At 39.8% G+C, this 27,702-nt stretch overlaps 1 protein-coding gene across 3 annotated transcripts in view; it reads right to left on the reverse strand.

Moving 5' to 3' along the window:
* AGAP1 (ArfGAP with GTPase domain, ankyrin repeat and PH domain 1) overlaps positions 1–27,702 on the reverse strand; it is a 375,696-nt gene that overhangs the window by 40,114 nt on the left and 307,880 nt on the right. For 2 of the 3 annotated variants that reach the window (XM_054380803.1, XM_054380802.1), the window contains 2 exons: positions 4,164–4,318; positions 1,847–1,937 (listed from right to left, as the gene is read on the reverse strand). In XM_054380803.1, the coding sequence (XP_054236778.1) occupies positions 1,847–1,937; positions 4,164–4,318 (246 nt within the window). Of the gene's footprint in view, positions 1–1,846; positions 1,938–4,163; positions 4,319–12,991; positions 13,070–27,702 lie in introns of all 3 variants that reach the window. The other variant, XM_054380801.1, reaches the window with a different exon arrangement.

The following is a 27,702-nucleotide window of genomic DNA, read 5'->3' on the forward strand; positions in this document are numbered from 1 at the left end:
CATAAATACTGGGGGTACTTGCATGACTGGGGAGACAAACACACTCCTTGGGGATAGTGTGGATTCTGGATAGAGCTGAAATGGATCCTGGATACACCAGAAGGACACGTGTGGGTATGGGAAGTTGTCTGCAGTGAAAGGATCTTATGTTCCCCCTCTGCCTGGGTGACCACTTAGCAGGGTCTAGGAAAATGCCACCCACAGCTATACAGACAGACTGGAGCAAAAATCATTAACACTTCCATCGTGGTCTGCTCACAGACAGCAGTGAGTACTTCAAATGAGCTAAATATACATCTAGGTCACCTGAAGACCCTGTTCTTCTCATATACAGCACAGCACTTTATATGCCTTTTTCTTGAACTGTCAAAGCTTTGGTGCAAATCTGAACAACTGCCAGGTTGATATGCAAGAAAACCAATAAATGAGAGTCACTTTGGGCTGTATATATTTTAACACCAGCCAAACCAACATTTTGCCTTGTTTATCATGTGCTGGATTACCAGACAGTGGAACATAAAGATGTTGATTTATCAGCATTACTATTATTTCTCCCTGTTAGCAAGAAGTCCCTGTGAAATTTCTCTTCGGAATCTCCCTCCAGCAGGTCAACAAGATCTTTTGACAGCACCCCAGTCCTGATGCTCAAAGCCTGTTCCAGCCAGGGCTCACATTCCTGCATGCTGAACCACCAGGGACAGGGCAGCTGCCTTTGCTCTTCATCAATCTCCTATGGACAGCGTAAGAATATCTGACAGTGTACAAAAGCAGCAAGTAAAACTAGTCTGTATACAAATCAAATTTTGATTGTATGGAAAAATCTTCTTTTTAAAAATATATTTTAAAACAGCTGTTAATGTGCTAACCACCTTCTCTTCAAGACTTCTAAGGATGCAGCAGGGGATAACAGGTTTGTTTGCTAGATGACCAAATCAGCCCAACTGCTATCTATACAGACAGCAAATCCATTGTGTAAAAACATTTGCACTTCTGTACAAATGTTCACTTTAAAGTTAACTGAGATGTTAGTATGGCTTGGACCAGCACTCAAAACAGCAAGTCTTAAAAAAAAAATTTTTAATTATACCCAAATTAAAATAAATGAATATTTTTCCATTTTAAGCACATGTAAAAATCTCACAAAAGTTCTGACTTTCAAATATCAAAGAAATAAAAATGCACAAGTTCTCCATCCTTCTGCTTCTACAACTAATTGCTTTAGAGCAAGAGTACTTCCTTTTTGTGGCTTTGTTGCAAACCCCTGGAACTAAAGAGCACCAGAATAATGACCTCAGCTGGGGTTAGTGAGGTGAACCACAGCTCAAAGTATTCTCAAGAACACTTTTCTGAACACTAAGTATATGTTTTAAAAAATGAAAAAAGGGAAAGAAACATAAAGGGGAGGAAAAAAAAAAACATAATCCCAGATCAGTTTTCTAGTATCCAGATATAATGAGCAATGACTGATTTCTTCTGACAAGTAACCATAAAAAAATCCAAACAAAAAAAACACCAATCAAGCTCTACCTCTTTGAAAATATTACTATGGCACATGTGCCCTCTCCATACAAAAAAAGGAGGAAAATGGAAGTAACTGATGTCAAACAGCAAACTTTTTTCCTTTTCTTTAAAGAGAAGTAAGGAAATACTGATATTTAAAATGGCATGTGGAACAAGGGGAAAAAAAACCCCAAGCCTGATGAAGCAAACTCCATAATTAAGAAGAAATGTGCAAGCAACATATGAAATGTAACATCCAAAAAGAGAAAGTCCATGGTGGGCACTGATGTGAGTCTGGGCTGAGGAGAAAGAAGTCAATTTTCTGAAGTCATGTGGCTGTACTTACTCTGTGCTTCACAGTCCACGCAGTGGGAATTGCCTCTGATGTTCCTTATGGACTGAAGTGCCATGGCCTCATTCTGACTCGTCAGGCGGGACTGTGCAGATTGAAAGAAATCCATTAGCAACAAATAACCCCCCCCCCAAAAACTGCATGGCACAAATGTCAGCCAAACGAGTGGCAAAACACAGTTTTGACCAAAATTGAATGAAGGAGATCAAGGAACCTCAAGTCCTTGATTTGCCTCTCAACAAATGCTGATCCTTTGACACGTGCAAATCCATGCCTGCCAAGAAGTGACACTGCTACGGTTTAAGACTCAGCTGTTGGCTGAGTTCTCGCAGTCCACAGACAGATTTCTATTTCCTCTCATGTTTCCTAGTGGCTCAGAATTTTCCCCAAGGCTCTCTCCACCCTTTGCAGGAGCTCCCAGCATTTTGAGGTCTCCAGTCTGGATTCTAACAAGTGGGGAGACCACACAGAGGAAAACTGAGCCGGAAAGTCAACCCTGCTATTCACGAGAACAGCAGTCACAGTGTAGGTTTGCTTCTTCAGATACATTAGATATGAATATTATTTTATAAAATCAATTTCTTTTATTGATGTGCATGCTTTTGCTAATGAAGACTAAGGGCTGGCTTGCAAAAGCAGCTGAAACCTTTTTATCATCAAAAGGTCAGATTTAATCATACAGCTCCCATTTAAATTCTCTCCATGATGACCTGCTGATGACCTCTACTTAGACCTGGAGAGACTGTCCACCATTTACAACTAGCTCAGCTCTGTCCAAACTAAACTGTCTCATGGGCTCTCTGAGAAGAAAACTGCTCTCTCAGAAGAAAACTGATAGCTGTAACAAGTGATAGACTCTTTGCCATGAATTGATTTAAGCAAGATGAGGACCAGGTCTTAATGTATGGCCATGTGGAATATGTCCTCCTGATCTATTATGGGGGACATGTACTAAAGCTGTCCAGCTAACTGCACTTTACTTTACTAGTTAGTTTTTCTGACGTGTTTTGAGACCTCAGTAATATTTCATAGAAGTATTCTTCACAGCCACTTACTAGCCATGCTTTATCCTTTTTTATATAAGTATTTTTTTACAGGCCTTCGTGCATAAATTTCCTCTTTTGTGCTCCCTTAACACAGATGCTAGAAAGTGTAAATCTGTGAAAGGTAAGAAAACCTGTAAGCAGTGATTTTTCTTGATGTCAAAAATAAATATTGAAAATAGTATTTTTTGAAAACAAAACAGGAAGTTAATTATGTGATGGTGATGATAATTACTGGTGTCTGATCTACTCTGGTAGATCAGGGCAATGAAAGCAGGTATTAATTTCAGACTATGAGTCTTCTCCTTGCAAAAGAAAATCATTGAAGACAACTGCTAGGTAGATAATGTTGACAATTATTGCTCATTTCTGTTCCTGGTCTGCTACTCAACACCTCACTCTCTACTTGTGAGGAGTTTGCAGACACATAAGACTCGAGAAGCAAAAGTTCTCCCAACCTTCCAAAAATAAGCAATGTCTGAGGAAGTCTCAGCTTTTAAACATTTATTTTGACAGGAAAGGAGAACAAATTCCTTCTGTCATAATACGAAAGCATTACAAGGTAAAAGGCCTCTTCCTCTTAGGCCATGTTCTTTCCCTAGAAAGCTTTGATGAACTATTTCAGGATTTGCTTTATGTTATATCATTTAAGACAGAAAACCATAAAATATTAATTCTGTGTAATTAAAGAAAAACTGCACAGATGCTTTGATTTCTGTGATTTGTATTACTTCACCATGGCAGAATGCTATGGCTAAACATAACTGCACATTTCTGCACATTAGGTTGACCAGAATGTTTAGCTCAGTTTTGCTATGCAATAGATTTAACTAGAGATTTGGCTAGTAAATAAGCTGGTCTTAGGGTCTGCCTTCACTCTTCTCCAAGACTGGCTTTTCTTGAATGGCCTCTTCTGCAGAGCTCTAACCTGAAACAAACCTGAATGTGCAACAGTGACTACACCATACAACTTCTCTGTAGGAAGAGTCCATGACTGACCCTCAGGTTTCACTGAAAATTTTAAGAGTACTATCAAGATAATCCAGGAGCTCCTGCTGTAAAAAAGAAACCGTAGAACAGGCTACAGCACCAGCTGTCTTGCAATATCTGAGGTATGCCTGCAGCTCTAATGCTGCTCTCTCATGTATGTAATACATGCAAATCTCTAGGAGTACAAGTTTAAAACTCAGAGTTCTTGATTTTGCTTTCATCTTAATGATCATCCACCCAATACTTACTTTCAATATTAAACTGTTCTTGCTGCTTACCTTGTTCTTGCTGCTTTCACATGACTGCAAGCTGGCCAAGATCTGACTCTCTATGGCTTGTACCCACGCATCTCTTTCTTCATATGTGGTAGCTTCAAAGTGCCAAGTCTGGCCAGTGAGAGAGACAATAATAAACTCAAAGTTTTCTTCTTGTTCTGAAAAAAAATACACAATAGGAAGGAAAGATTAAGTTGAAGGATATGATAGCTAGGGCTAAACCATCTTGGTTGACAAGCAGTTCTGTAAGGTAACGAGCAAACCCAGATACGGACGCACGAGGTTTGAGGCTGCTTATATCCAACTACCCTGCGGTTGCACAATGCAGCATGAAGTGTCTCATGGATCCACTGCTGCTTCTCTCCAAATGCCATGCAGATAAAGTGCTGTTTCAGGTAAGTATTCAGCTCCTGTGTATGTTTGTGAGTTTGGTATGGAGTCTCTACCTCTCTCAAACACAAAGTGGCTAACAAGCATTATTTAGATTTAAACCTGAGGTGCTGAGAGCTACATTATGTAAAAATCAGAATGTCACAAAATAACTTAGAAGATGAATGGACTGTAAAGAGATGACAATACAGAAAATTGGATTATTTACACCCTTCCTTCCAGTAGTTTTTTTTACATGCACAGATATATTAAACGTGGATGAGTACATTTTATTTTCTAGAGCATACATACACTGGGTTATAATACAGGATTAAAATCAGTTCAACCTATTCAACATTCACGTTCAACACAGGAGATGAGAAAATGAGCTGAGAAGCTAGCAGAAAGGGTCAGTGAAATATCCTCAGGGCTACTAGAGTATATAAGGACAAGTATTCAGGCCAGAGGACTGCAGCATATGAAAACACCAGCAGAAGTGAACTAAATGGACACATGCTTTAACTACACATGGGACACCAAAGTCAAATTAAAAAGATCAAGGAAGCTGAAACAGAGTGAGTAGAATTGGGAAGGGCAGGCATGAAGCATGAAAGGAAAAGAATAATAGAGTATAAAGTTCTGGTGAACATCAGCCATAATGGGCTTTAGAAAGAACATTTATATTCACTTGTCCACTAATGACTTATTATACATTCAGAGCCATGAAACTTCTGCATTACCTTGTCATCCATAAGCATGCAAAGATAAGTGACAAATCTAGTACTAGCTTTGAAGACAGTGCTGCTGCTTGCTGGCAGTCATTCTCTCAACCTGTGGGTCAACTGATTTTCTTTGATAAACTCTGTCCTAGGAAGGCCAGTGCCCACACTGCTTTCATGATGCCTCAAAAAATAACAGGTTACTTTGCACCTTTAGGTGAGAATAAACACGGAAGCAAAGGTTATTTCCAGGTGCATGAACTGCATGAAACAGCAGTTTTACAAAAAAAACCCCAACAAAATAGTGTGGGGGGTATGGGGGAATAGAAAGATAAGAGAAATGATGCAACTGTACACAGCTGTAACTACTTTTTACTTTAGTAACACTGTGTTAAAAGTAAACAAGTAAAAACATAATCCAAAATGCTATGAACAGATCATGGAAAAAGCCACATTTGTCCAACAGAGCTTCTGAAAATTCATGAGGAAGATGTAAGAGGAGCTACTCAACAATAATGGACATGATGTTAGTTCTGTGTGCTGTCTCCTCTAGGACAACACAATTATGGTCTTCTACTTACACAGCAGTGGTATGGTGTACGGACAGCAGGCAGGGTATGGGTACATTATGCATATGTTCATGAAAACAGGACATGATGCTAAGGGAAGAGGATGTGAAAAACTGAACCCCACCTGAAGGAGCTCCTGCACAATCCCACTGAGGAAACAGATACCTTTAAATGGCTTTTAAGTGACAAAACATTGTACTCCTGAAGTCTTACTAAGGAGAGTTCCAAACAGAGTTTAGAAAAGCCTTCTATAGAAGCTGTCCCAGCTCACCTCAGCATTAAAGTACGAGGTGACTTTTCAGCATTACAGTTCCAGACCTCAAAGTATATACATCAAGCTGTAGCATCGTTTAATCCTCCATCTACCGTTAGCCAATAATCCTGATCATGTACATGATGCTGGTTTGCCCAAGAAGGGCTCATGAGAAATAGACTCTGCAATTCAGCCAGCATGCTGATTAAACGTGAGGTCGAAACACCATCCTCACAGTGGTACCTCTGCAAGCTTTGTTTCTAGAAACACTGCACAAAGCTATACCTCTGCTTATGGGACACTGATGGCAGAGAACGCAAACCCAGCTATTCAGGCCAGTGGAGTGCAATTCAGAAAACACCTCCAGACGTTTCCTGTGGTCACTCTTTTATACACTCAAGTCTCCTTTTCCCAAAGGAGAAGCTCCTGTGTTTCATCTCCTGACCTTTTCTGCTGTGATTAGCTGACACCATAACAAAAGCTGTAAAGTCCTTGCATAGCCTTTGTGGCTCAGGATCACAAAGCCCATGCAACATGCTGGTGAGTTTGTCCTGGTACAGCCCCACCTTGGGTTACAAGGCTTGCAGTGTGTTTTACATCTGGGCTGGAAGGACATTTTAGTTCATCAGTAAGTTAGCTGAAAACTTGGGTCATTGCTGATGGTACATTAAGAACAGTACATTTTCACTCTCTGAGATCCAGTGAAACTTCAGGTTCACTCTCTAAAAAGCTCAGATGAAAAGCCACCATGCCAGTTGAAGGTGTGTTCAGTAATACATTTCCTGCTTACATACACCAAATATTCTTTTAGTAAGGGCAGTTGTGAAACAAAGCAGCAGAGCCTGCTCCATGTCACCCACAAGGCAATGTCTGCAAAAGAGCAGTGGGAAATGTGTACCTCCTGTAAGCACCAAACAGGCAAACCCAGGCAGCAGAACTAAACTGTTCAGTTTTACTCTTCAGTAAAATTATAGGTTGTGCTATTTAAATCCCTGTGAGCCCAATCACAAAATTTTATTAAACAGTTTTCCATGTTTAACAGTTATTCACAGGAACGTCCACTATAATAGTATTTTAGCACCATCAACCTGTCGAAATCAACCTGCCCAATTACTCCAAACTACATTAATAACACCGGATATTACACTAATTGTGTCCAGTTTCTATGCAGACGAGGTCCCGTGGGGCTAATTTTGCATTCTCAGGGGCAAGCAACTCAGCCATCGAACTGATTTCACTAGGAATCCCTCCTCATTACATAAGTCCAGGCTGTCAAACTTTTTCCCCCCCCTTTTTCTTTTTTCTTCAAAAGAAAGGTTAATGGGCCAATCAGTCATCAATTATTTCCTGGAAGGCCAGCAGACGAAGGGTTAAAGTGCAAAGAGCCAGCTGCAACTGATTTCCATTTAGAAGTTATTATCAACAGGAGAGGTCTACAATTTTGTTGTTGTTTGCTTTGCCTTTTTTTTTTTAAGTGGGAAAGGGTGGCTAGGATAGGAAATGAGCTACATCTGTAAGATGATGATGATCATACAGAACCTGAAACATAAGAGGTGTGGTTTCTTTTTTTTCTTTTTTTTTTTCCTTTTTTTTTAAGTGGAAGCAGGTAGGCAACCAGTGACTTGTAGGAAAACCACCACACCACATCAGTTCCAAGAAGCCACACAATACCACTGTTAATGCTGCATAGACTGTTTCACCAGGATCTTTCCCTAGTAAAGTTACTGCATTTAACCTGTGTTGACATTTATTTTGCTCTGCCAAAAGACAGACACTGCTACAAGACCACCCAACCCACTTACGGAAAACAATTTCTTAGAAGCAAAGGATTGTATAAGGGAAAACAAACATTTGGACATGGTCTCACTGCATTCCTGTACAGATGCCTGTGTTTATTGTATGCAACAGAGATCTGACTTAGGAAACTACACTCAAAATAACTACAGGATACAATTAGTTTATAACTTGTTCCAGAGAAGTCAATTAAGTCTATTAAAATGTAGGGAAGACACATATCCAGAAGTGGTTACGCCTCTTAGTATCCTGTAAGTGTGGTTCTAAATGGCGTGCATGTATCAGTTTGTTCACAATTCCCACATCTTTTGTTTTCAATATTAAGAACTGGATTTTTGTATATTTGTACACATTCATTGCATTTCATCATAGGTTGTAGATTTGCTTGTAAATACAGCTTTTCATTTGCTTCCAGACTGAGCTAGCCTGGTTATTGTCAGTGGTGGGGGTTTTAGCTCTCTCACTGATACAGTTACCAACACCTTAGACCAGTGGTGGGTAACCACAAGCAGCCTGAAGTCATCAGAATACAAGGGCCCCTTTTCATCAGGCACTGCAATCTAAAATCAAATCCATTCCAAACGTTTCTTTTTAAACAGAAAAAAATATTTCTACTTTTCCATGAGTATAAAACAGTGACTTGCCAGGCTTATGGTGTATCTCATAGGCATACATGAATATTTTGCCAGAATCAGAAATAAAACTAGATCTTCTGGCTTCCAAGGCAACCAGCCTCTTTTCACTAGGTGCCAGATTGTGCATTTGCATCTTTGCCCAATGTAGCTATCACCAGAGGATCCTGGTGCTGCTGCTAATTAAGAGTAACTCACCGTGCACGTTTGGTGGATGATGCTGCTCACACAGGAACCACTTTCTAGCAGCCAGGAGTCAAGTGCAGAACCAAAAGATTCTCCATGGCATATTTCAAACACCCGTGAAGCCTCTTCACGAGTTGAGGTTACAGCCTGAAACCTAGTCAAGCCTGCCTCAAGTAACACCCAGACCTATTTAAACTCCCTCTTTATCACACCCTCCTCCCTCTCTCAAAAATCACTTCTGCTCAAGCACTCCTTCTTAATGACCCTTCATCTTATCAAAAGGATGAGGATGAAAAGCTGCCGAGGCGCCCTAGCCACCCACGTTAGATGTTTACAATAAACAATGTGTTTACAACAAAGGCACGTGTTATTTATGTACTATGGAATGTTAACTATTGTTCCCTTTCACCACTTGGTGCAAATTATCCCTGTAACTTGGAAGATAAGTATGTTTATTAGCAGCCTCAATTAAGGAAATATTTGTGCCATGTCCCACTGGGCATGACTATGCTAATACTTCTCTCCCCTTTCCAAACCCAGTGTCTAAATCTAATTAGTTTTGAAAATCAACCCTATCAGGACAATATAGCTCAGCTATCGGTTGCCCACAGCTCTTGATAAAGGTTGTGTTCCACTGAAAGAATTTTTCAGTGCTACTGTTTTATACTGCTACCCATGAGTGACAAACTGGCAATGAAAGGTTGGTTTCTAGCTCAAGGGAATAAGCCCCCCCGTGCCATACGTACTTCTTGTTTTATTTAGGTGCCGTGCCAAAACAGTTTGAAGACATCCATGAAGTAATTTTAAAATTCAGTTCACTAAGTAGGAGTCTACACTGAGATTTGGTGTCTCAAGCCCGTGGTTTACTTTTTAAATTATATGTGTTTGCAAGCTGAAGAGCTTGCTTAACTGAGAGGTGTTGTGAAGCTCAGCCTACTGGGCAGAGCTTATCTCAGGTGCTCTGAAGTGCCTCCTCCTCCACCTGCTAAAGTTTCCAAAAGTGGACTTTCTACATAGGCACAGCACCATAACACCAGCAGCATCACTGACTTTTCATCAGAAGGCAGGCTGGGAGTTCATGAACAAGCAGCGACTCCAATGCAGCACTATTTTAACATGTCACATATGTAACCATGAAGAGGGGGAAAATGAGGATGTAATATTTTTATGCATGTTAAACCACAACATGCAGAGCACAGCCATCTAACGTCTTAAAGATACTCCCTTCCCCTGTGCTGCAAAATCTGTTGGTATAGGTAAAATAATTCTGTATTTTAATAATAATGCTATGATAGCAGGTGTGACTCCAGCTTTCTTAAAACCAGAGCAGGGTCTGTTTTAAGTATGACACACTGATACCTCAAACTATTACCCTAGAGAATCAAAGGATTGCTTAAACCTGGCCACCTGTGATAAGGAGCAGGTGGGACTTTTTTATTTGTCAGTGGCTCCCCAGAGAGAGGAAAAAAAAAATTGAAAATCTGAAAACTAAAGAGATTTAGACCAACTTCAAAATTAAAGGAAGTAAAATTTCTTGGAATCACACAAAACTGAAGAGGGAACAGCAGAGGACATAGCTTTACAATGGCCCACTTCTCTCTGCCCTCCTCAGAAGTCAGAGTCCTTCAGCTGTGATTTACACATCTGTAAAAATCCTCGCTTTCCTCACTCCTCTGACTAGGATAGAACCATTGGGAACACACTACTCTGGCTATCAAATAACCAGGAGAGAGGAGCCACACTCAGCTTTGCACATGTACAGCAAATGTGACTCTGTGAAAGCAGAAGAGACCCACCATGCTGAGGACCATCCATATACTTGCTTCTGCCAAGCACCTACAAAACAGTTGCAGCACCTGAGCTGCAAATTTCTCCATCCTAATCCGAGATTTTGCTACCTGGATGCATACAGAACGCCTAAAAATTATAAGATCAGGGTTTAAAATTATTAGAGAAGCTGCTTTCTGTATCAGGCTTTCAAAACTGGGAGTGTACACAACAGAGATGTTTTTAATCTGTAAAAAGGTTTAAGTGCAACTGAGCAAGCATGAGCTAAAGACCAAAGCAGATTTGTTATTCTGGACTGTCATTTCCTATCATCGTTCTCTTTTTTGAAGGCATAATTATCTAAACATGTGGCTTTTAATACTTACAATGCTCATTAACTCGACATTTGCATGTCTCACCATTCCAGCTTTCACACAAAAGCTTACGGTATGAGCTCAAAGATACAAAGCCACAGAGAACACAGGACACTCAGTTTTCACTGGGGATAATACTTCCAAAAAAAAGGATACATTTGCCTAATTTCAGGATTTTCTTTGATGATATGTCTCAAAACTCTCTGGACTATGGCCAACAGGAACAAGTTCCCACATGCTTATCTAAGGTGCCTTTGATACTTGGTTTGATCAGTAAGATAAAAGAGTCCTAAACTTAGAGGGGCCCTAAAGAAAACCCCAAACAAACCAACAAACAAACAAAAACAAAACAAACAAACCAACCCCACAAAAACCCAACCACAAAACAAACAAAAAAACCCAACAAACAAACAAACAAACAAACCCACAAACCCCACCAAATCTTTATCTGTAAAACACCAGGGAATTCTTCCTACTTGTTGCCCTGTTGCATTTTAATAAAAAGTAGATATAAAATCACAATCTTCTCAAGCAGTAAACCTATACCAACAAGCATGCTTGCCCACTGATTAGAAGAAAAATCTGGCAAATACATGGAAAATTACAAATCATTAAAAATTATCTAGTTATTTTCCTATTAAGTGAGAAAAAACCCCTAACCCTCCAAACATTAATATCTGTCAAGCATTTTCCCTCATTTCATATTTCACACTTCAGACTTGAAAAGACAACAAAAAGATCAAAACACAGCTTTGCAACTGTTGCTCCCTTTTTCACAGGCAATAATAATTTTACATTTACGCTGAGGAAATAAAACAAAATTATAATTTATAAAAAAGCTTCCTTAACAAGGCGCAGCAAACCGACACTTTCGCTGCTGCCGTACACTTTGTCGGGCAGGGCGAGCAAGGCATCCAACAGCCAATACAGCTGTAATTGTGCAAGCAAAAGGACGGTGATATAAATCACCAAAGGTTAATGATCAGGATGTGAACAGAGGGACTTGTTTACAGAAATAGCATGCAATTTAAAATTTACAAGAGATTTAATGCCACCGCTTGGCAATCACTAAAATCAACAGCCCAGAAAACTGTGACATTAAGAAAAATATTACAGTTATAATCATTCCAAAATAAGTCAATTAGTGTTAGGGCATGCGCTTGCGATTACTTGACCCATTTGGTTTGCACTTAAGTGAAGAAAAAAGAAAAAAATCCCCCTCCCTTATATTGAGATTACTGAGTTGTGACCTATTTTGCATTCCCTGTTTCTTACACATCCCTCTTACATGCTGTTCGAGATGGTGGCAGAGGGTTTGTTGCTTTTCTCCCCCTCCCTTGCCTGGCTTCCAAGTAATTCTGACCTTTGACATTTGTAATAATAAAAAAATTGAAAATAAATAATAAATAATAAAAAAAAGGAAGTAAGTTTGTAATTGTGTTGTTCGAATGAAGGTGGAAGGGGGGGAAAAATAGTATAAAAATTCAATGTGCTATTATACAAAAGCCATGACGGCTGTCTTTGGTGGAAAAAACCAGCAATGTAAGTCAATTTGTGAACTTTGGCACCCTGTGACCTTTAGAAATACAACAATATAGAGAATTTACAAGCAAGAGTAGCACATGCAAATGACCCGGCACTGTCTTGCCTCTGGATTAGACCTGCAAAGAGCATTATGGAGAAGGCTTGCACAAAACAAATTAAGACTGTTACTTAAATGTCACGGCACACTATTGTATTTGGCTACAGATCATTACACCTGATACTAACACTTTTAAATTCTGTAATAACTTGGGAAATATTACATTGAGTGCCCACATGTAGAAAGGGAAACTATATATATATATATATAAAAAAAAAAATAAAAGAAGAAAATGTGTTCCTGAAGTAATTTAAACATCACCACACCACGACTAGAGGGAAAGGTCAAAATTTAAGTAAGCTGAAAGGAACATGAATGGCAAAATAAAACGCACAAACAGAAAGATGAAAAGACCAAGTGGAATGACTCCGCAAACACAAAATAAAGCACGCATGCTTTGGGCAAATTTGATTTCCATGCCCGCATTGGGTAAGGGAAAGACTCAAGGAGGATGAGTTTTTGGAAAAGTGGGTTAAAAAGAGGGGGAAGAGAGGAGGTGGTCATCTAAAACGGGTGGGTTTGTTACCTTCGGTGTTGGTGCTGCTGCTGCTGTATATATTTCGCAGGCTACCAACACGGTTTAGTTTCCAAGCTTTGCGTTTGGCTGCGTCCAGAGAGCAGAAGGGGGAGAGAAAAAAAAAAAGAGAATAAAAATAAAGAAAAGGGAGGGGAAAAAACCCCCCACAAAAATGAAAAAGGGGAGAAAAGAAACATCAAAATAGCATGTGAAGTAAAATACAAGCACAAGCCTGTTAACACGTGAAGAGCTACACACAGAAAATGCACACAGAACTACACAGCCTCTCCCATCCACGGACGATACGGAAAGCCTCTGACTGAGTCTTTAAGTCTGTACAAGGTGACACGATTTGACAAGATTAAATGGATCTGCTATTGGAATAGACAAAACCAGACCAGCAGAAGTAGAAAAATGTAGGAAGTATTTGTATAGAGGATACACGATTAGACAAAACAGCCACGGTAAAATGCGATTTAATTAATAACAAAACACAGCCAGACATGAGCTGCTTTTCCTCTAAAAGCTTGTATTGATCACTTGGTACCTGTGGTTTATCTTTAAAACATCCTTTTTACATCATCACCCTTAAAAGTTGAGGTGATGATGTAATGGCCTCAAATCCTGGTAACAACAAAGCCTGTTATCAGTAGCATTGAGCTTAGAGGCATTACTGAATTATTTTGAAAAGTGTCAAATAGACATTGATGCAATTGATGTTTGTTGTCCTCCCTTCCTCCCCTAGGCACATCACTGCAAAATCAAAGTGTTTATTTGGAAAGTAAACAACAATAACGACAACAAAGAAGTGTATTCTGTAGAGAAGAGGCAACATCCTCATTTTATTAATGCTCCAAACTTTGAGATTCTCAGAGTTCACAGCTGCCATTTTACAATTAGCAGAAAATATTGCTCAAAAGCACTCCATTCCCATGCTCATTAGGACAAAGCTCATTTTCATATTCTTTAAAATTGACACTTTTTGCCTCAAGAGTGAATTCACAGCGTGAGAACTACGTTCAATCAACAGTATGTTTAGCCTGAGTTTCATCAGAGGGGAACTGTATAAAACATCCCAGTACACCAAGACACTGCTGGCACCTAACAGAGACTGAAGTAACAGTGATGTCCCCTCTTCTTCACTCAAGGACATCCCCATGTCTGAGGAGAACCATGTACCTGCTAGAAGTGGTATCTCTATAGGCCTTCCAGCCACCACATCAGCTTAGCTGCTCAAGAAATAATGATGCAGCACTGGTGGGCTGTCAGTGACAAATGGAAGAGCATCCACACCTCCTCTTGATCTGCCTTTCCTAGTTGGTCTCCCAGCCCTCCTGCTCAGAGGTGGTGGAGAGCTTTGACTTCTAAAAAGGACGTCATCAGTAGCACTAATTATGATTCATTTCTAAGATGCGTTTGAAACTGGAGCAGCCTTCAACCCCTATTCAGCCCAGAGTCCATTACGAAGAAATTAATATGGCAAATCTGGAGTAAGATGATTCTACCCCTCACCATAGATGTTCCTCACCCTTTAGGGTGGTGTGAACATTGCACAACATAGTGAGTACAGTGATACAGTAATTTTAAATTAATTTCTATGCTTATCAGAAAACCTTTTTCATGCCCCATGAAACTCAGACCAAACAGCTACTTCTACCCCAAAGGAACAGTGATGTGAAGTCATTTCAATCTTGAACAAAAAGCTTGACTACCAGCTAAAGAGCTAAAGCTGGGAGAGAAATGCCTGAAGATCTTAGACTGTTAAGCTGTGTGCTGTTTTAATAAAGCCATCTATATGCCTTAATGCTATATACTGAAAAGAAGGACTGGATGTCTGAGTGATATCCTTTACAGCACATCTTGCTGAAATTAAAACAGATACTGTTATTCAGAAGGCTAAGCTAGATCTATCTAAAAATTGAAGTTCATCAAATCTAAAAATATCTTCCTTGAGTGCACCCTTCAAGATGAAAAAAAATCCTCAGTTTTAAGAGATGTTTAACAAGTCTCAGCACCCAGACCTAGCACAATTTCCCATCAGAAAACTTGTTTGTCCTGAAAAACATTTACATATAAATAGGCAAAATCGAGGTTGGGCACCCCTCAGAAAAGGAAGATGGTCTCCACTACACAAAGACCCTTTCCCAGTCCCTTTTCATTTTTCACACTTTAATGGCATGTTAAGAGTATGGCTCTGTGGGCAGGAAAGGAACTTGCAGCCTGGTTTTCTATTAACCTATTGGTGAAATAATGCATTTTATTGTGTTAAGTGTCATGCCTTTTTCTTCTCTTTAAACAAATTGACTTTTTTTGCAGTGATGCAGAGGTCCTGGTACACCTGAGTGTGTCCTTTAGCATTGATTAGGTTCCAGCCTGCTTCCTTGTGGTGCTCTCCTGTCTTTGAGGATTCAATTAATACCAGCAGCAGCAAGGTTTGGACACTGCCAAGCATAGCCTCCACAGGGTGACTGATGTGCATGCAAACACAAGGGCCCAGCTCAGCCATCCTACCTTGCCTGCCTTCAAAATCACATACTGTCTACATGGTTTTGTTACTACCAACAAGGCTTTGTCATTATTTGCCTGGTTTGCTTTTGACTTATATCCCAGGGTATTCACTCTGTCCAGTGTGGCTTCACTTGTTAGTTCAAAAGGTTAATTCAACAGAAGGTTGTTGCCAACTCTCAGTATATGTAGCTATACATAGTATATATAAACTTAAATTAATAAGCCCCAAGTGTTTTCCAATAAAAAGCTACAAGAAATACTTATTTCATCATTTAACAACAAACTAAGCTCCCTACTTCGAAATATCTTTAAGGTAAACTGATTCCAAGTATTTTCTGGAAGCCAGTTTTCTTCCAAAAAACCACTAAGAAGATACAGAAAAGCCACAGATACCAGAAAATCCTGGACAGATGCTTCTCTCAAACGCCAAATATCTGGAATGAAGTTAACTAATGCCCAGAAGACACCAGGTACTTAATTTAGCTTGTACTGTGGCAACTAGTATACTGCCTAGTATGTTGTGCTACCACAATCTGAATGACTAATGCATTTTAATACCATTTCAGGACAAAGTTTCCATTAACTTTGACATTTGCCCTGATCTCTGGCTTTGCTGCTGACAGAAAAACAGCTTGCAGCAATCAAAGCAGTCCCCTCATCCCAATCAGCATGTAGACATATCATACCAGCAGAGTTTCTCTCTTATCCAGGCTCATTAACCCCAGAAATTCGGATTGCTATGATCAAACTCCTATGTTCACTGGGCAAATTAATTTGTGCATCCTAACATTCATTCTGGACCAGGACAAGAAGTCATTCTCTGACACCCAACAGCACAACACTCAGCTTTTAACAACTCTGCTAAACAACATCAGGATCATTGCAATCTTTGACTTGGTGCAAGCCATTGCCCTGCCATTACTCCTGGTAGTGACCATGGCAAGAAATCACATGAATGCTGACTCTGAGGTGTTTTTTTAAGATGTTAAAGTGATTTCTTGAGTTCTTGCAAAGAAGCTGCTTTCAACTGTATCATCTGTGATGGGATGCATCGCTCTCCTGGGGTATCCTTGTTCAGATGTATCAGTTAAGGACCTGAAATCCACCAGACTGATTTTTAAGGAGGAAAGAATGATAGGTTTCTATATGTCTGTGTTACAATAGGCCATATTTATATTAATTGTTTTATTGCAGGAGCTACTTCTCAGGTAGGACAGAGATCAGCAATGCTTCAGTCCTACTGGAAAAATAAGTTAGCAGCTAGCTGACACCTCTGTATGCTGTGAAAGAACCAACCACATGTAGACGTGCCAGCTCAGCCCTGCAAAGTCTCACACCAGCCTGGGGAGTGAATTTCCCCCTTTCAGTAATGTAGAAACTGGAAAATTGTTTCCTTTTTCCACCAGAACAACATCTGCAGTGCCTTGCAATGCTGCTATGCATTTGTAAACAAGCAAATCCTGGGCTTGCATGTGTCTGACAGACAAGCAGTTGTTTGCTTGGTTAATCAAACTGCCTGTTTCTTTTTTTCAATGCTATCCCAAATTTCATCATATTTTTTATGGCACATCAGTGATGTGAGTAAGTCCAAACTGTTGCCATGATAAAACTCTGCAGTTTCTGCATCCAGGACTAGATGAGTCTGTTTCCTTCCCCATCAAATGGATTATCATGAGCATATACCACAGAAGGGCTCTCCAGAAGCCCTCTGTTTCCCTCCTTCCTGCTTTACCTACCCAGGACATTCTTGCAATTTTTTTTTTTATTATTTTTTTTTATTTTTAATCCCAGCTTTGTGTTTCAGGCATAGCTGAAATGTGGAAGCTCAGACTTTTAGAAAGTTATCTTGCCACCTCTCCATCTACACACTAAAAAGAAGTCCAGATCAGCCAAACAGTAGAAGACAAAACACTTGCTGTTCTTCACTTAGGCATCATCTATGACTACTTGTAAGTAAAAATACCCTAAAACCACAACCTAAGACTAAAGATTTCCCAGGTGTTGTCCATGACCTGCATTTTTTCTCAAGAATTCACAGAAGCCCTGGCCTGGACAGATGTGTCCTGGTGTCAGGAGTGGAGTGTGGCTTGATCTTGAGTCACTAAGCTTCTCTTTTCAGAAAACAGCCTTTGATCTCTTCTGGACTTAAGGTAAAAAAAGGCTGCCATGCCTTCCCACCCTCCCCCCCCCCCCCCGATTCCAAATACCCTGTTTCTGCTTGTTGATGTTTAAAATCCAGGTCATAAGTGCCTTTCCTATAAAGAACTTAAACTAAGCACGACTTTGGACACCTGTGGTTTGATGTGAAGAAATGTTACAGGCTGGCAATGGCACAAGAAAGGAGGATCTCTGGCTGTAGTGCACAGAGAGCATGGGAGTCATGAAGGGTCTTGCCATGACCCTGTAGGTGTTGACTGGTCTCACTGTGCTTGACAACAACAATTCCACTCCGTTATTTCAGTTTTCAAAGTCCTCACCTGCAATTTTTCAGCTGGAAGGCAGGGACTGTCATAAACACACTCTGAAGTGGAAGCTATACGAGTTACTTAATGGCTGCACAAGTCTTTCAACATCCAAACACCACTGAAGAAGAGCACTATACACCGAGTCCAAATAGAAGATACTTAAATCTAGTGGGAGATGATCACATATTGGATCTCTGTCTCGCTAAATGGTGGCAACAGCTTGCTGTTCCAGCTGAAGCTCTGGGAGGACATCCAGCTGTAACTGCTTTTGAGTACTTCACTTTTTGAGCTGAGCTACCATCCTTTAACATATACACTGTATTAAAATAAAATGAAAGATAATTAAAATCAGCTTGCTTATTTGTTTTGTGTACAACGTACAGCAAGAACAGGTATTCCAGTACTCAAAGATGAAAACTAGGCTTTGGTGCAGCCTTTTGTTAACATATAGAGTAACTAGGAATCAATTAAACTTAATCACTCCTAATTACCACATATCATGGTATTTGTTCAGGCAGTAACTTTACATCTGTGACCAACCCCTTGCAGACAGAATTTGTGTGTTTGTTTTCTGCAATAAGGATGCTATTTATACTGTGTTAATGAATCTACTTTTCCTGTCTAGTTTCGATTCGGTAGGTTTTGTAGTAAATATGTTTGCTGCCTCTATGATCACATTACACTTATTTCTAAAAGCAATAGGTGTTTTTAGAAAGCACACTTACCCATGTGTGATCTGAGGGTACATCTGTTTGATACCTATAAAGTTCTCTAGGGATGCTTAAGATATTATTCTCAACAAAATGTCAGACTAACGACCTTCCAACTTGCTCAAATTCAGGTCTTTATATACTTTGATAAGCAGAAATGTGCTTCTATTCTTGGGAGAGTCTCAATAGCTACATTCTCATCCTGAAAAATCTTCCTTCACTGCTGTACTGAGAAACTACAGACATGTTAATGTCACCTCTGGTCTCCATGTGACAGAGTTCTTTGTTGATTAGATAAATAGTGCTCAGATAGCTGATTAAAAAATGATGTAGCCGTTAGGTTGTGTGTCCAAGCCTTGTCAGCCATGTTGGATGTTAAAGTGTGCATGAATTACATCCCTGGAGTGTGCTGAACAGTGCTGATTAAATGAGGCACGCCACAGCCCTCAGCATCAATTATCAGAAATAATAGGATCTTTTCACCTACGCTGGAGGAAGGGGGTTGGGGCTGGGAGTCGGCGTGCCGCTTGCTTCTCAGAACATCTCGTCATCATCTGCACAAAACAAATAACACTGTCCGTTCACCTGAGGACGTTTGTTTGTTTATTCTTATTGTACGACAATTAAAGGCTGAGAAGATATATGAGGAAAAACCTGCTCCTGTAGCATGGTCCAGGAGAACATTTTTCATGTAATACCTGTGTAGTATCTATCTAGAAAAGCAGGGGTACGTTGGATTTGGATGAGAGGCAAACCTGAGCATGGGCAGGGGGGTATTTAAGGATAATCTCCAGGACTACCTAGTTGCCACACTACTGGGGAAAGGATGCTGCCTTTCAGCCTTTCTCTTGCTCTTTTCCAACTCCCTCTGCTTCACATGTGGATTCATAAGGGATTGTAAAATGGCAGATTGGGCATTTTTTTTTCTTGTTGGTCAGCAGAACAGTGATTTGTTCAACGGGACAAATGCTCTTCCATAAGAGGCTTGAAATAGTTTCATTAAGATACAACCCAACAGATTCTTACATCATTTAAACTCGCTTCTGTGAAGGGGCTTGACACTGTCTGTTTTACCCTATGTGGAAGCAGCAATGGCAAAAATTCCTCAGAAAGAGTTAAAAAAATCCATAAGACCAGACATATCTATTACACATTTAGAAAGTAAAATAATTTGGATACACTGTGTTTCTAAATCTGACCAACGCTAAATTTCAAAATAAAAAAAAACCACAAAGTGCAAGGATCTCATAAATAAGCACACCATGTTTCTGTAATTCCTGACAAATGCATACAGCAGTTCTGCTAAACCAGATTTCCAAAGCAAAACATCTTTAAACACTTGAATGCGACTCTAAAACTTTCTAAGCATTTCTGTCATTGGTGTCTACAGGATATAGATCCCAGGAGACCAAACAAAATGGAGCTGAAATACAAAAGCTTTAACTGCTGCCAGTTATTTCATAAACATTTGACAGCAGTGGCCCTTACTCCATCCTTTTAAACTGCCACAATACTCAGGAAAAGAAGCTGCTGGGCATCAAAGGAAATTACTAGAAGTGACGAGCTGCAAAAGCTGCCCAGCCCAAACACAAGTAAAATTGTATGCCTGAAAAAACTCCTCCCTGAAACTGAAATCCTTCCCAGTGCTCTATTTTAAACCCACAGAACGCTCTAAAAGTAATACTTCAAATCACATTAATAGTTAATTACGTTTGGCTTTGATTCAGCTTTGAATATTTCAAATGAAGGGAAAAAAATAGTAAAATGAAAACATATTCATATTTCTACTCCTGACAGGGGAAAAAAAAGTTACTCTAATTAAACATTTATTTTTTTTCCCCATTTAACATTCTGCAGTAGGAAAAGGACCAGCTAAACTATTTCAGTGCATTTCCAATACACTATAAACATACAAGATTCAAATCGACAAAAGTAAATGTTAATTGGAAACATTTTTCTCAGTTTTTCATTATCTGAAGCAGAAAATTATGGGTCTTTTATACACACACAAAAATCCTTTTCAACCACCTAGAAAAATTGTCTTTTAATAAAAGCTTTAAATTATACTATCATATTTCAAAGGCAACGAACAGTTAAAACAGCTAATCAAAGGTATAATTATTTAATGACTACTACTCATGCTATCTAACAGGGCTGTAATTGCTTGGCTGTGATCACTAGACCACCAGCTTCAATACTGGAAAACAAGTACTTTGCTTGTAGCATTTGATCGACCAATTTCTAAGGTTAGTTTCTCCAATTGGGTTGACTTCACAAGGCTAGCTGAGTTATTATGGAACTAGAGAATCAGTTTGTCACCCTGCCTCTGCTGATTTTGTACATGTTTGTATTAAAAAAACCCCAACAACAAACCTCAAAACCCCCAAACCTGCAGAGGAAAACAAAGTAATTCCCTGACAAAACATGATCTGTCAAAATAGTCATTGATTTTTAAACACTTTTGATGCAACATCACAGCCTTCTGTAAACCCCAGTTGACCCCACTCTAATAACTCATGTGTAAAAACCACCCAAAATGTGCTCACTCAAAATTTTATTTTTATCTTAATTACATTTTAATATTTATTGTCCATACTAATCTACTCCAGATAGGTGGAGCGACACATAAGCAGATCTTCTGGCTCTGTTCCATTGTTTATATCTCTTTCACAACTGGAAAAATGAGAAAACGAACTTAGCAGCATCATGTATTAATTACCAGAGCCATCCAGAAGCTGAGCCACACAGTGCATGTTGGCTTATTTTTGGTTTTTGTAACAAAGTATTTACATAAAAGCAGCTTGTATCATTGTATCTTAGCATTAAGTGCTACACTACTGCCATTATACTTCTTTTGTGATACTACAGTTACCTGATTTTTTTTTTCCCCTACATGATTAGATTTGATACAAGATACTGAGCCCTCCGGAATTTCAAAGATATCTGAATTTCTATCCAATTATCTAGTCAACATCTTGATTTCACAATCAGTCTCATGCTTGTAATTAGCATCACTGAAGCTCAAGTGACACCACCACCTGGGATGTCAATCTCCTCAAACCAGACATGGTGAGGGAGCCACCTCTCTTAACACTGCACCTTGCAGTCGATTCTATGACTCCAGGATGAAAAGGGGACACCGACTGAGAGTTCTTCATACCACACCTGGCTGGAATGACATTTGTGACAACAAACCCCGTTTGATGTGACATCAAAACCGTTTGGCTTTTGAGACCCTTATTGGCAAGGTTACCATGATATAATGTAAAATGCACCACCACTAAAACCAACCCAATATATTTCAAAGAGCAGCAGGAAAAGCATCATATGGGATGGCCAAAGAGGAAATGAGGCATAGGGGAAGCATCTGGGACACAAAGGAAGATTAGAGGAGTAAGGGTGGGACATATGGGGGACACATTGTATTCACCACCAGCCTACCTTCTCTCTGCTGTTCAGACACAGTATTGATGAAGAGAAAAGAGAACACTTTCTGCTTAGTCCATGGAGAAACACTACTTTTATGGCATGATGGATTAATTCTTGTTTCAGGCCATCAGTTTCAACTATGTGTAGGGAGATGACAATCTTGCCCATTATAGGCTGATAAACAAGGAGCATTTAAATCCATTAACCAAAGATGCATCGTTCTGCACCCTTCTCCCTCTGAACAAAAAGTAGCCACATTTTGTTGACAGTGCAAGCAATTACTGTCAAGAAACCAGTTACAAAACAACAGACAGAGGTGTTTTTGCTCAAAGGAGTTATATTCTCACTGCTCACTTTTAAAAGATACACTCAGTGCAGGCATCCTGAAACTTCTCAAGTATGTGGCCATTGCTTTTCACGAAATTTCTTTTCCAATGTATATTAGGTGTCAGAGGGGAAATACTGCAAACTAAAAATAAAATATGCTACAATAAAGTAAATACCACTTGGCTGAATTAGAGCCAAAAAAGTGTGTTTGTTTTCTCGTAACTTGAAGATAAAAAATATTTATGTATGAAGTAGGATGGGAAGGTGTTCTCTGCACGATCAATGTGCTTCATGGTAGCTCTGTCAAGAAATATTGCAGGAAACAAACCTACTACACAGACAGCAGGAAACACCAATACTTAGGTAATTCTTACAGTTCCCATTTCCTTGAAATTTTTTGTAGTTCTAGATGAGGAAGAGTTAGATTGTTCCAAAGACCTGGGTATACTGCTTATCTTAGATGAATTCTGTTCAGCAATTAATCAATTTGTCCCTTGTAGGAGGCTTCTTCTATCCTCACTGTAATCAAAGGAGGCATGCAAATTTTCTGCTGAAATCTTTTAAGATAGCATAGAGCTAGGCTAGGGGTTGGAGAAACTTTGTTAGCTCCAGCTTTTGCTTACTTTGAAATTCCAAACAATTATATAATTGAATATAAATCAGAATTTCCATTACCACCATCACTCATTTTTCTCATACGCAATGCATACCAGGCACACTACTGTAAAAAGAGCTTGAACTATGCAGTTCAAGCAGTAAGCTTGAACTAAACAGTTGCCTCAGATTTCATAAGCAGTTTCTTCTTCTGAAAAAGCCCTAGTTGTTCCTATCAGCTCCCAAGCATCACTAGACCACTAATCTCCAAAGCACAAGCAAGGTAACTTCACCAGAGAATCCAAACCTTGCTCAACAATGCAAGCCAAATCAAGTCACACAAACCACCACCTTGTGCTACACCATTTTAGAACAGGCTATCCATAAAGCATCTTTGAAATGGGCTCATCTGAAGTGTTTCCATCCTTTGCAAAAACCCAACCCATGATCCAGGCTCATTAGAAGTTTGCCCTCCAGCATGGTAGGCAGTGTCAGGCACATCTGAGAAGCACGCACAGATAAATGTCTTTTTGTTTGTTCGTGGTGAATCATGTCCATATGTGAGTAGACACAGCACTACTTTCCACTGGGGATAATATAACATTAATTCTTCGTTAATTTACATCACTTGTACAAATAAGCATTAGCAAATCTGCCAGTATTAGGTCTCTAAATTAGTTTGGAATGTTGTTCTGCTTCTGGTGCAACTTCCCATGTTAATACAGAGGTTTCTCACTGGAGGAATTCAGTTGGAGAGATTTATTGTGTCAAGGTCTTTTCCTACAAACTAGCAAGCCATCTGTAATGAGCATTCCTCTATAAACTGAATGCTCATGCTACAATGGGAAGGTCACCATCTCCCTTTTTGCTTGAGCTCCTACATCAGCCTGCACTGACAGAGAAGACAACTTTCAGTTCCTTCCCTTGGCTTCAATAGAAAGTCCACAGATGCTGGGTCCTACATTACAAAGGGGACAATCTGAGGCACAGAGGGTTTGTTGGAGCTATGAATTACAAGCTCCTGTCTTGCACTTAGGTGTGCTAGCAGTAAATCCATTAATTTGCATTTTAGGACTTCCCAAAGCTTGCAAAATTAAAAGCTAGCTCAAACAGGGCAATGGGACAATGAAGCATAGACCTTTCAGAAGTAGTTTAAAGATCAGCCAGCTTAACTTCAAACTTACTGCTCAACCAATGGTTACTACAGTGACCTACAACAGTCTGAAGGTCTCCGTTTCTTTGGGCAGGTAGTTTTAATCCAGGTCTCTTCCTATGGATAAAGTAATTATTAAGACTCTTTCATTTTCAACTTCTGGCATGAATAGAAAAATTCTTTCCAATGGCAGATTCAACATTTTATCTCTTCACAGATTCAGCTAGATTTCAAAGGGTTTCACAGGCAGGAAGCTCCTGTTACCCTTATTGCACTGGATGGGGCTCCTCAGATTTACAGCAAGTTGTCCATTTTCACCTAACCAGTGCAAAATGTAAAAGTCACAAGCTGAAGATATTCTTGATGTGTTATAACCCAACACCTGCCCAGATACTGTTCTGAACATACCCAACAAGATCAGGGTTAACTTCTGTGGCTGCTCTTACACAAAGGTTATCATTCCTAGAATTCGACCCTTCTCAAAAGCTGTGGTTGCAGAAAATCCCCAGGGAGATGCTGTGATTAGCTTTAGAATGAAGAAGTTGGCAAAAGGAGAATGCAGTCTTATATCTGCATATTTTAAATACTGTGTTTCATCAGGGCATACACAAACACCACACAGCTCCGTGATAAAGCAAAACCAGGAGGCTCAACAAATTAAGAGACTCAAGTCTAAGTTGTGCTGCCTTTTATCTTTCAGTAAACCACTAACAACTGCATTTTGCCTGCAAAGATAAATATTAAACCTTGCTTTTATATCAGATGCTAGTGTCAAAGCTTCTTTACCAGCCAAAGCTCTGAGTTGTTAACTATTAAATGGCTAAATGACAATGGCTGTTACTAATCGCTTATTGAATAATGAAAGTGCCACAACTGATAAAAGGTTTCAATCCTGGAAAAAAATGATTTATAGTATTTCACTCTACTGGCACTGTTATTTGTATGACAAATGGTTGGACAGACACCAGTTAATCTCTGCACACCTCCAACTCTGATGTGGCAGCTTCTGCTGGAGCATCCAAATAATCAAGAACTGCTAACAATACAGCCACACTGTGGTGAGGGGCTGAATGCTGGTATTTTATCAAGGCTGATCCCCAAATCAATTTACACGATGGATTTTTTTTTTTTTCCATGGGGGGGCAGGGAAAGCATGGCAAGTAAGAGGAGGAGTATCATAAACCTAGGAAGCTGCAGCTTGCAGCTAGGCAGATTGGCCACGCTCCTCTAGTACAGAAATGAAATCATCAATACAACTAAGGCATTAATGATTTCAGAAAGCTCAGTATAGTTTATAGGCTTCTATTGATGGCAAAATCTGAACTGCAGCATCATACAGAGCTGTCAAGTCTGTTATATTGTAGCATACTATCACACTGCCTGCCGTGTATTACAGATCGCATTTTCCCCTCAAGATGGGAAGAGACGTGGCTGCTTTTGAGGCACTATGAGACAGGATTCCCCTTCTCCCCTCCTTGAGATATGAATGAAGTTTTGTATTTATAAGCAGTCCATCAACAGCAGCTTTGTCTCATTGGTTGAATAGGTATCATCCTACTTCCTGCAGAAGTCAAACCTATCTTATCAAGCCACTTTTTCAAAAGCCCATAGTGCTGGGCTTCTTTAAGAGTTCACCTTCTCTTGTATTATTGTGAAATTTTGCACCCACAAACTAAATTTTTACTTATTAATAATGTTCACTTCTATTTAATGAAGAAAAACAGGCCAAAGAAAAAAAGACAAGCCATGTAGTAGGAGAATAAAAGCATTCTAGTTTTGCCAGTTGAACAAAGTGATGGGCCACAGATCTTTAAATTCAAGTCGGACTAGTTCATCCATCACTATAGCCAAACCTTGCAAATGATGAACTAAAACCCCAACAGGACCCCATTAGATTTAAAAGCAGGTTCACATACAGCAATGGCAGTAAGATAACTTACTTGCTTGTCCCATTTTTTGCTGTTACAAAAGCTAAATTTAAAAATAAACAGCACATTACAATCCAACTAAACCACAACAAACCCCCAGCCTTTACATGAATGCCAAAGGGTCGAGCAGTCCCATCACATTTAAAGGTTACACAGCACTTGAAGTGCCCATTTAGATTACAGCCTACACAGAAGCTTTCACTCGGTTCTCTGCTACCTGCATGCATAGGCCTTACTTTAGTGCAGCCCTTTGCAAAGTTGCAAGTGGTTTTAGGCTGTAGAAGGCCAATGGCAATAACTTTTCTATTTATAATGTATAATGTATTAAGCTAAACATGATGCTGCAATGTGAGCTCGCAGTTCAGAAAACCAACTGTATCCCGGACTGCACCACAAGCATCATGTTCAGCACATCGACAGAGATGTTTTTCCCCTCTCTGCTCTGCTGAGACCCTACCTCAGCTCAGTAAAGACATGGATTTATTGGAGCAGGTCCAGAAGAAGCAACAGGCTGGAACACCTCTGCTATGAAGAAGGCTGAGAGTTGGGATTATTTAGCCTGGAAAAGAGAAGGCTCTGGGGAGACCTTATTTAAGCCTTTCAGTATGTAAAAGAGGTCTATGAGAAAGCCAGAGAGGACTTTGTACAAGGGCATGTAGTGATAGGATGAGAAGTAATAGCTTGAAACTAAGAGTGAGAATTTAGACTAGACATAAGGAAGAAATGTATTATGATGAGACACTGGTACAGGTTGGCCAGAGAAGTGGTGTATGCCCCATCCCTGGAAGCATTCCAGTTCAGGTTGGATGAAGTTTTGAGCAATCTGACCTAGCTGCAGATGTCCCTGCTCATTGCAGGGGTGGGATTAGACTAGATGATCTTTAAAGGTCTCTCTGAACCCAAACCATTCTATGGTGCTGTGATTTTGATTACCTGTGCTCAACCCATGAAAGAAGAAAATTTTACCAAACAGATGTCGAAGTTTACATGAGGCAGATGCCAGGACAGTGAAAGAGAATTAGAGTAGATACTGTGACGGGTCTTCAAAGCATAGAGTGGCAGCTCATCTTTGATGTGATGCAGCAGAGAAGGCCATTGGGAAGGATGCCAAGTGAAGGGCGACACCGGGAAAGTGACAGGCCAAGGAAGTAATCATTATAGCAGCAACTGGGTGCAGCTGAATGGGTACATCAAGGCCAGGAAAAAAGATGATGCAGCAGTTGAGATACGAGGTGGTGAAATAGGTCCAAATCAAAAGATGAAGCCTGGATCATGTACTTCAGTGACACTTGAAGAGCTAAACATGACATTTTTCTTGGTCAGAATGACACAGAATGAGGGGTTTAAGGTAGGTGGCTACCATCACAAGGAGATGTGCACCCAGTGGTCTGGATAAGGCCCCATGCAGACGAATCTCCAAGCTAGCCACAAGAAGCTCAGTTTGCATGACCGCCAGTGAGATTGTTTACAGAAGAAGAGGAGAAGTGGACCTGACAAAGCAGAAGTAGCAAGAAGAATTTCTTCAGAATGCCTAAAAGATCAACAGAGAGGTAAAAATCTTGAAGTCTGTGCTCCCACTAACTGCAGAAATGAAGACAGAGTATGA

Source organism: Indicator indicator, chromosome 5, assembly GCF_027791375.1.
Source record: "Indicator indicator isolate 239-I01 chromosome 5, UM_Iind_1.1, whole genome shotgun sequence".
NCBI lineage: Eukaryota > Metazoa > Chordata > Aves > Piciformes > Indicatoridae > Indicator > Indicator indicator.